This window comes from Stigmatopora nigra, unplaced genomic scaffold, assembly GCF_051989575.1.
Source record: "Stigmatopora nigra isolate UIUO_SnigA unplaced genomic scaffold, RoL_Snig_1.1 HiC_scaffold_27, whole genome shotgun sequence".
NCBI classification, from domain to species: Eukaryota; Metazoa; Chordata; class Actinopteri; order Syngnathiformes; family Syngnathidae; genus Stigmatopora; species Stigmatopora nigra.
Window position 1 is genome coordinate 1,855,784 of NW_027551606.1, and position 10,966 is coordinate 1,866,749.

Consider the following 10,966-nt stretch of genomic DNA (forward strand, 5'->3'; position numbering starts at 1 on the left):
TTGACCAATGCTTATCCAATCCGTAATATCCTTAAAGTCATCAATATGACCTGTGACAAAGCATATTTCCTCCCGCCAGGACAACAGACAATGTTCTTTCAAGTGCACTTTGAAAAACATTCCATGTTACTCCATTCTTAGGGAAAATATGCTCATCCTAAACCAATTATTTTATTTACAATTCACCTAATTATTTGGATGAATGCCATGAATTTTATCATGCCACTATTGCATTGTAAATTTCCCATCTGATGTCGTTAACAGCCAAATAATTCAATACCTACTATACTTTGTAAATCACCTCATATGATGTCTACTTAAGACAAGAGTCATTTCCCATAGCCTGTTACCAAAACAAAAATCTACAACAATTAAATTAGAGAAATCAACCTTTTGTTAGGCAATTCCTAATTACAAACTTTAATGTTTTAAAAACCTTATTGTCACCAATATACCATAATATTGTAAATTTTGTCATCCTGGCCTTTTTTTTTTTTTTAACCAGCCAACCTTCTGGATTAAAGTATTTTGAACAATCAAAATATTCTGAAATAGTATTAATATTATTTTATCCTCCAAAAGCTAGTTTCCTTTAACTAAGAGCCCTTTGAAATCCACAATTGCTCAAAAATGACTATTTTGGTCTATTTCCCAAATCCAAAGCTTTTTACCAAATCAACCTTTTACTGAACAGATTTTCTATCCTCTTAATACATTTCATTTTAAAACCCAAAATATCAATGCGAAAGCATTCGCATAACCTTGCATTTCTTGCAGCCCATGTATTGTTCTTATTCTGAAAAGTCCAAACAGAAAACACAATTAGCCGTTAACTATGACCTCCACTCTTGCTGCGAAAACAGCATTGTTATCTTATGTTTACAAACCAGCTTTTTCCCTGTGCCCAAATACAACGCTTTTTAGAGAAGACAACCATTAAAACGTCAAATTAACCCCTCTTCCGATATTCAACTACATCACAATATTTTTCCAAGACCCCATATATCCAGAATATGTATGCTGCAAGCACAACAATATGGCAAAAACCCATTTTCTGCCCTCAAGTTTGCTTCAGCACCCCCAAGGCCAATTATTATTATTATAATGTCTTCACGGAAGGGATCACAAAATTGTAGTCGTTTACACGGTCCGAACGCTCCCGAAAGCCCAACACAGTTAAATCGTCTGCCCCGCGGCCCACATGTTTCACTCCCATCTAATCAGCAGCCGCTGCACCAGAAACGCTTCCCCCGCAGTTGACACATTTTTTTTTTTTTGCAAGTCTAGAGCATAATAAAAACACAGGTGACATTCCCTGCTAAACATTTAAATGATCATTTTGTATATATTCTTTTGTCTTTTTAAACACCATCTTCCCGTTAGCGGACGGGATCAAAAACCAAGCTGCAATAAGCCATCACATTGCTGTAAATTGACAGTACATATAGGTTATATTAACAAAGCACCACCAGCACTTGGAAATAACCATTCTAATTGTTGTTATACAAGCCCAAGCATCACAAAAAAACCCAATTTATTGTAATCACATAACGTCATACCCGGATTAACCAAATCAAATACCAGTGTCCCCATTAATTTTCTAGCTCCCTTTATTTTTGTTAAACTTCCTACGCGCCCGTCACCTATCTCGGTAAATATTTTCCCCGTCAGCCGAGGAGGCCCCGCTATTTTTTCCTTACCAAACAGTACTTTCCCGCCGCCACGGTCTTAAATATATCCCCGTTATCCGAGGGAGCCCCCACTATTTTCCCAAAATAGTATTTTTAACTTCTCCCCGGCCTTATTTCGCCATTAGTGTCTGTGGAACAAGCTGTTACACTTTTATCCACTCACATATTATTTATATATGTATATTACCTCTATGCATTAGTGCATATATTATCCTGCATTTTATGCATTTTAAGCTGGCCAGCAAACCCATTTTTATTTATCCATAAATATAGCTGTGTAATAATTTTAAAGCGCTTTGTCTTTCCAATTTTTTCCAATCCTTACAAGTTAGACGTATTTTTTGGATCGTCATCCAAACCCGCCTTACGACACGTGTTTCCCATATTTTACTTTTATTTTTTGTAGTGAGTTCGTGTGCCTCACACAGTTAACTCTATTATTTATTATTATTATTAATATTATTATTATCTATTCGACTGTATCGACTGTATCTCCTAGGCCTTTTCTAATTTTACTGCAGAAACCACACAAACACCATACAACGTATATTCGTGCCTACCCTTTAGACACAGGACACTCCCCGGCCCCAATATTGTACCTCTAGTACAATATATTCGTGCCTACCCCTGAGACACAGGACACTTTCCAGCAAAGTGCCCCACCGTACCTGCCATTGACTAGTATAAACACAGGGTTTTATCGCCGTCACCCAGGACGCGAAACCAGCCCACAATGGACCTCACATACAATGTCCCTTTAACGCATTTGGAAACACCGTCACAACATGCAGACATTAATGTGGACTTACCCGAGATCCATCAGATGTCTCCCTCCAGCAGGAAAAGTCTTCAACCGCCGAGAATCCAGGCGCCCCCGTCGAAAAACTCCGGCCCACCAAGGGTTTTGAAGACGCCGTGCGCACGGTCACTTACCAGATGTCGAACAGCAGCGCCTGGGTTCTCGCTCCGGTATATTGACCTCCATGGCTCAGAAGGACCAAAATGTCAGGTTCATTAATAATTACCTTCGTCCGTAATTATCAATAACTGCAGGAAGACATCTTATTCAATTATTGACATTTAATTAAATAGAAATGGATACAACAGATAAAAGCCTCCGGAGGGGAGCGTTACAGCAAGTGTCACCTTACAACTTCCGAACGTCTCCTCGAATAGACGTTTTCGTCCCATTCTTATGGTCACAAGTTACAGAGTTGTTGATCATTTCATCACGTATGAGTAAAAACAACATCTGGGACTACAATAACAATCAAAGTATTTTACTAATAACAAAAACAGGGACTAGACCTAACAACATTTAGATTAGAGTAATTATACAACCTCCTTGACCTAAGAATCATATAATATAATCATAATCATATAATCGTTACATACAGAAAAACCCGAAGTGTACGGTTACATAACGATAACAATATTCTTGTTATTGTCCGAATAGCCCTGTCCTCGTCACCAAGGGCCCACCAAATCTCAAGGACCCAGATTGGGTGGATTGTTTGTATAACCATCCTGGAACAGGCTGTCTAGGTTAAAGATGACTTGGCGTGACCTCAACACTTTTGAAAAACAGAAAGAGAATGATTTAACAAAGTAATGAATTAATACAGAGAAAAGAAAGAGATTGATTTAATAAAGAAATGAATTAATATAACTATTATAATAATAAAACAGAATAAACCCAACACATATGATGCACTGTTTTTGTTTTTCTCAGTGCTTCAAAATTTCGCATTGCAGATTTGTTCCTCCAATCCAATGCATTATCATCAAAAAATTTCTTTGGACTAAACTATTTTCCTTGATTTTTCATCGCCATCCAAAAAGGCTTATTGGCGATTTCAGAAATTGATTTCAAATTTCCAATCCTTCGCTGCCATCCCTGAAAAGGGCTTATTGGCAGTTTCAGAAATTGATTCCAATTTGCTAAATCCTTTTCCACCTTGATATCTAAGGGATCAATTATATCTTGGTGGATGGCCAATCAAAAACACAAAAACACAAAAAGACAAACAACCATTCACGCTCACACCCATTCATAATCAGACATCAGTGGTCTGCATTTTTTTTATCACTAGTGGAGAGCGCCATCCCTGAAAAGGGCTTATTGGCAGCTAACCACCTTTTGGTGTCCTATCAGCACTAATCGTTCTCAAAAGGACTAGGTTAATGGCATTTGGTTGCCATCAATTATTTGATGCCTATGCAATCCGTTATATTCTAATAGTCATTAATATTACTTGCGCTAAAGCATATCTCATCTGTTGATAGGCGAGCGAGACACATCATTCCGTGCACTGAATGATCTATGATGCTCACATAATCCCAGAGAAATCATGCCTTTCCTAAATTACTTATTTTATCTAAACTTTACCTAATAATTTGGATCAATGCCATTTCTGCATTGTTTTCTTCTCGTTTGATATCATTAATACTTTGGATGAATGCCATTTCTGTCTCCTCTGCCTCTAAATTCTTATCTCCTTCTGCTCTTGTTGATGCGAGGTAACCTGAGACGTCTTGTCTGGCATTACAGGAGACCCCCCCCCCCCCCCCCTGCCTGGTACGAGAGGGGGGATAGGAGGAGGCCTGGCATCAATCAAACGTGTCATGCTGGCGAGTTTTGGGATGGGTTAGGGAAAGAAGGCTTTTTTCACCCCATTTGGCCGCCATTTTTCCTTTGTCCTCGGCTCAGCCATTTTTTCTTCACATGTGCTTTGCCCTTTTCTCCCCCCACCCTTTGTCTTTATTCTTCCTCCACTCTTTCATATATGTGCAATTATCCTGGAAAATGCTTCAGCATAAACTTCATGTTGGTTGAGAGTTCTTTGCTGTTTGTTAAACCCATTTTTGCAACTTTTCTTTTGTTTGAAGATTTTTTGAACTTTTTACAAACAATGGTCAAATGTTACTCTATTAATATATTTCTTTAGGATTTTTTAGGGACGTCCCAACTAATTTATTATACTTTTAATAACGTTATTATCCTATTTATCTGTCTACGTCGACTTTATAACCGTTATTCTTTTATTTTGCAAGGCCTGCGCGTGTCACGGCGTACTTCCGTTTTTATTATATCTCTATATAATGATTACTTTTTATTTAGCGATTTTTACTCATCGGGTGCATTATTTTTGGAAGGTTTCCCTTATTTTGAACAATCTGTGAAATCCTTTTAACACAGGGGGACTCTAAACCCCCAACATAGGCTAAACGTCTCGTCACCGACGCGCCTCCTGGAAACACTTAGTTGGCCGACCAAGCATTCATCCGTGCATACCTTACGTTTCTATTTTAATTTTTTTTAACGACATACGTAATCCTCACATGTATGCATCCCTTATCTCCCACTATTGGAGCGTTTTTCTTCGACTCGTTCACGAATGGAAAAACGGGATTTCACCAGCTTTGTTATATATAAATTTTTAAATGCACTTACCGTCTGTCTTCCCCCTCTTTCTCCGCCGGGTTCCTTTCTTCAAACGGGCCGCGATCGACCGAAAAACCCCCTCTTTCAAAGTAAGAGGGCTGACGTCAGTAATTCTTGGCCTTCAGTCCACCGCGGTCCGAGAAATTCAGAAATGAATCTCCGGGGTTTTCGGCACCAGAAAATGTCAGGTTTAGAACCATGTACATTCAATAATTCGGATCAGAGGTAGCACACGCAGAGTGGGCTTGATGAGATTTTCAAAGACATCAGCTGAGGGAGGGGTCGGGAGGAGCCAGCGCTTGGAGATGAGTCCATCTCCTTGCCTGACCAGTTCCAATCCCTGCCTCCCTCCAACAGTTGAGCTGGTTTTATTAACAAAGGGTCATGTGACCTAGGTACAAACTTAAGGCGGGAAGAAGTAGACAAAGAAGTGGGTGTCGTGATAGATGACACCCCCTTAACTAAAAGGTGTCATGATGGAAGTTTCCACTGGGTCATGCAAAATTCTATTCTAGTTACTACACTATATAAACCAAAAGACATAATAATAAGCATAAAATACATTCATACTTCACAGCCTTTTATTTCAATGTCATAGTTCCAGCCCAAAAGTATGCTAAGACTCTTATTTGTTTGATAAAAATGACCATCTAAAGCAGGGGTCTCAAACTCAATTTACCTGAGGGCAGCAAGAGGCAGAGTCTGGGTGAGACTGGGCCACATCAGGATTTCCACAAGAAAAGCGCTGATAAAATATTCCAACATTATCAAATATCTTTATTTTTAACAAAAAATAATGGATTAAATAAATTAACTTAAAGATTAATAAAAAATAAATCAATAAGTAATAAAAAAAAAAATAATGAGAATACAGTAGATAAACAGTGGCTGGCTAAGTAGAGAAAACTAATTATTTTTATTCGGTTTCAAATGTATGTATTAACAGCTCTTTAAATTTTAACTTTCTGAACTTGAATGGAACATTGAACATGAAATATTCTGGACACAGCTTCTCTGACTTATTGCTGCTAGAGACCTGGCAGCACTTCTTCTCACACAGGTGAGCCACATTTGGCTTGAAGGAGGAAGCAGTGGAGACCCTCAATAGAGCTTGAACATGCTCATCAGTAAGTCTGGACCTATACTTGAACTTGTTGAAGTCTGCAAATCTGTGATCAAATTCCTCCTGCAGCTTCGAAATGGCCTCCGAATATTTCTCACCACTGAATGGTGTGCCTGCATCCACAAGAGACTTGCATGCTGGCAAATGGAATAGGTTTGTCTGAGAGAGCTGGGCTTTCCATAACAAAAGTTTAGTGCAGAATGCTCTCACGTTGCCATAGTCAGCACTGACAAGGTGCCCCTGGCCTTGTAGCTTCTTGTTCAGTACATTAAGCTCATGTGTGATATCAACAAGAAAAGCTAAGTCCATGAGCCATTTGGGATCACTTAGCACAGGAACAGCAACCCCGTCTATCTCCATGAAGTCTTTTACTTCTGCTCTCAACTCAAAAAATCTCTTCAACACATTCCCCCTGCTGAGCCAACATACCTCAGTGAAGTAGAGCACATCCTCATATTCAACAAAGAAATATTGCACTCCCCACTTTTCGTGAAACTGTCTGCGCTCATCACTGACCTTTCTCTTCACGGCAGGCTTTGAAACAGACATCTCTGGGGCTGTAATATGTGTTTACACTAGGAATAAGTCTCGGATTGAATTTTTAACTTTCAGTCGCGCGGTTCTGTGGCGCATGCGCACTTTCGATTTGACCGTTTAACTTTCAGTCGCGCGGGTCTGTGGCGTATGCGCACTTTCGCTCTCCGATCGTATTGGATTACGGCAGCTCTCCGAGCCGAGCGGAGTGAGCGAGGCACGGGACAGCCCGGCAATGTCCCAACCTCCAGAGCCGTATACTTCACCGTGATTGGTTCATCCAGCTCCAAACACAGTGTCATTCATATCAATCTTGCGGGCCGCACGGACATTAATCTTGCATATTAAGACGCGCGCCGCACATTATCGTCCCGCGGGCCAAATGCGGCCCGCGGGACGATAATGTTCTTCTGAGGCCTGCATGAAATTTTTCTAGGTAATCCAGTTTCTCCCACCCCCCAAAAACATGCATGGCAGGCTCACTGTAATTTGACCAAGGAGACAAACAACCATTCACACTCACTCATGAAGTTTGAGACCCCTGATCTAAAGTATTTCAACATTGTAACAGTCGATATTTAGATATTAAACTCTTCTGAATACAATTTTAAGAGCTGGGTACAACAGTACTTAGATGTGAAATAGTACTTAGATATTAACCTCTCTCTCTCATGAACCAACAGTAGATATATAGATATTAAACTCTTGTTGGGAGCTGTTTTCAACAGTACTTACTCTCTGTCACCATTTGACTGGCGAACAAGGGACCAACGGGGACCAAACGTCCGGAGACCAAACGTCCAGCGACCAAACGTCCTGGCGACCAAACGTCCGGCGACCAAACGTCCGGCGACCAAACGTCCGGCGACCAAAAGTCCGGGCGACCAAAGGTCTGGGCGACCAAAGGTCCGGGCGACCAAAGGTCCGGGCGACCAAAGGTCCGGGCGACCAAACATCCGGGCGACCAAACGTCCGGGCGACCAAACGTCCGGCGACCAAACTCCGGCGACCAAACGTCCGGCGACCAAACGTACCAGTGCTCATAGTCTTTGGAGTTTTGGGGTGGAAGGTTCGATCCCAGGTCGGTCCTCACTGTGTGGAGTTTGAATGTTCTTCCTAGGATTTTATGGATTATTCTGGGTACTCCGCTTTCCTTCCACATCCCCAAAACATGCGAATTAGGGTGTTTGAACACTCTATATTGAAGTAATGTTTTAAAATATTGATAGTATGTAACACACTCAACACTTAGTATTGAGAGAGACTACATGTTCTGCTTTTTCAGTGTGCCCATGCAGGCTGCCTAATGGAGTTATGCATCCAGTTATGTATTACCATGCTAGGAAAGCAGCTCATCCAAAACAACCTATTTGAGATTGCCATACCGTAAGTGCTCAAACCTTGATCTGCTTTGAAATTTTAAATTGTAAAGGCTGACTTAAAATCCATCATAAAAAGGATCTGTGCTTTTTTTACCTACGACAAAACTAAATTTTCTTCTCACAATCTGGTTCTGGATGTTAGACTTGGCATGAGTCCAATATGATCCAGGAGTGCCGCACTTGGGAAACCAATTTATAGGCTTGTGGAACTCTGATGTAGCAGGGGAACAACAGTACTTTTATTTTTGTACATTTGTCAATAGAAAGCTGAAAAAAATGCTGCATAAGAAAACCTCTAAGATGGACAAAAAGCAACAAGAGGAGCTGATCAAAACCTTGCAACAACATGAGAAAGATCACTTCCTTGGCCCTTTTGTTGGTCTTAACCCAGAGTACATGGAAATGAGTGAGTTTTTTTCTTAACTTTATAATATACTGTTAAAGATGACATTATACATGCAGGGGCGCTCAAACTTTCTTTGCTAAAGATCTATTTTATAAGAGCAAGCCTCTTTTCTGGGATGCCAACAATGGTCAGCAGTTGTCTGTGATCAGGGGTGCTCCCTCTTTTTCAGCATACAAGCAACTAAACAAACAAAGATCAATAGGGAACTTTTTTAATCGGAATGGTAAATGTATGAATCATTTGTCCTGTTGATGAAAGATTGTATGAACTTCTCAGACTTGATAAATGAATGTTCTTTATATGTTTAATATCGGCAATAACCTTTGTAGGTTTTAAACCTTTCCTACTATTAAACAATGAACTGTCTTGTGTTTCTCTAGTCATCCAATTTGGGATGGTGACTCTTTTTGTAGCCTCATTTCCCCTTGCTCCACTTTTTGCTCTTCTGAATAATATCATTGAAATACGCCTCGATGCCAAAAAGTTTGTAAAGGAGTTCCGACGACCTATCGCAGTCAGAGCCAAAAACATTGGTAAGTCATCTTTTTCGGACAACATTTTTGATTATAATATGACTATGGTTAGATAATTTACCTTTTCTTCATTTTCTTTGGAGAAAAATGATCCGTGTTATTAAGCCTAAATGACAAAATTTTAAAACTGATGCTACATGAACACACCCTAACACTGTAAATTTCAATTCCTTAATTGAGTTGCGGTAGGAATGAGTAAAAGTGTTGTGTTTATTTCTCAAATTTAGACACAACAATATGACTACTTGCATAATCAAATTTTTTTTTTAAAACGATACAAGAGCGTTTGTAGCCATTACACTGAAAACAGACAGTTGGAAGAATGGTTTCCACAAGTAGTAATATCTAAAAAAAAAATTGTTTTTCTGTATTGATTTATATATATATATATATATATATATATATATATATATATATATATATATATATATATATATATATATATATATATATCTATATCTATATATATATATATATATATATATATATATATATATATATATATATATATATATATATATATATATATATATATATATATATATATATATATATATATATATATATATATATATATATATATATATATATATATATATATATATATATATATATATATATATATATATATATATATATATATATATATATATATGTGTGTATATACATAGTAGGCTGGTTGACCCCTCTAAATTGTCCCTAGGTTTGACTGTAAGCAAAAGTGATTGTTTGTCTCAATGTGCCCTGTGATTGGCTGGCAACAGATTCAAGTTGCCACCCTCACGTACTGCCCACAGTTGGCTATGGTAGTTTCCAGCAACCCTTTGAGGATAAGTGGTATGGAAATGAATTGTTTGCATGTGTACTTGAGTCTCATCTCTTCTCATTTTCGGAACCGCTTATCCTCATTAGGGTCGCGGGGGGTGCCGGAGCCAATGTCAGCTGTCTCCCGGCCAAAAGCGGGAGACACCCGGAATCAGTGGCCAGCTGGGCACAAGGAGACGGAGTGTCCAATCAAGCTACCATGCAAGTTTTTGGAATGTGTGAGGAAACCGCAGTACCCGGAGGAAACCCACGCAGGACAGGGGAGAACGGTACTCGGACGTTTCGTCGAAAGATGTTTGGTCCCCGGACATTTGGTCCCCGGTTGCTTGGTCGACCGGACGTTTGGTCGGCCGGACTTTTGGTCGACCAGACGTTTGGTAAACCGGACGTTTAGGAAAACGGACGTTTAGTCGCCGAGTTCGCTCGCTGTCAAAATATGACAGAGAGTTTACTGTTAAAACCAGCTCTCAAAATTATAATCACTCATTTAACACATCGGCTGCTGCCAATGACTACCAATGACTGTCATTGACGGCGATAGACGTCCGATGAACCTTCATTCTCTCTGGGAGAACTTGCAATGCAGCAATTTTGAAATATCAAAATTCTCAATAAGAGCAATCATTTAACACATCGGCTGCTGCCAATGACTACCAATGACTGTCATTGACAGCGATAGACGTCCGATGAACCTTCATTCTCTCTGGGAGAACTTGCAATGCAGCAATTTTGAAATATCAAAATTCTCAATAAGAGCAATCATTGAACACATCGGCTGCTGCCATTGACTACCATTGACGGCGGTAGGCGTCCAATGAACCTTGGCAGCAGCCGATGTGTTAAATGAGTGCTCTTATTGATAGGCAGCAGCCAATGTGTTAAATGAATGCTCTTATTAATAATTTTGATATTTCAACATTGCTGCATTGCAAGTTCTCCCAGCGAGAATGAAGGTTCATCGGACGTCTACCGCCGTCAATGGCAGTCAATGGCAGCAGCCGATGTGTTAAATGAGCGCTCTTATTTA

General features: G+C 39.6%; 1 protein-coding gene across 8 annotated transcripts in view; it reads left to right on the forward strand.

The window, feature by feature from the left end:
• The window catches only part of ano1a (anoctamin 1, calcium activated chloride channel a), a 104,844-nt gene that overhangs the window by 89,598 nt on the left and 4,280 nt on the right, over positions 1 to 10,966 (forward strand). For all 8 annotated transcript variants that reach the window (XR_013325462.1, XM_077711638.1, XM_077711640.1 and 5 more), the window contains 3 exons: positions 8,079 to 8,179; positions 8,439 to 8,581; positions 8,962 to 9,114. Coding sequence is in view for 7 of the 8 variants with exons in the window: in XM_077711638.1 (XP_077567764.1) it covers positions 8,079 to 8,179; positions 8,439 to 8,581; positions 8,962 to 9,114 (397 nt within the window). In the remaining variant the exon portion in view is untranslated. The remainder of the gene's footprint in view (positions 1 to 8,078; positions 8,180 to 8,438; positions 8,582 to 8,961; positions 9,115 to 10,966) is intronic.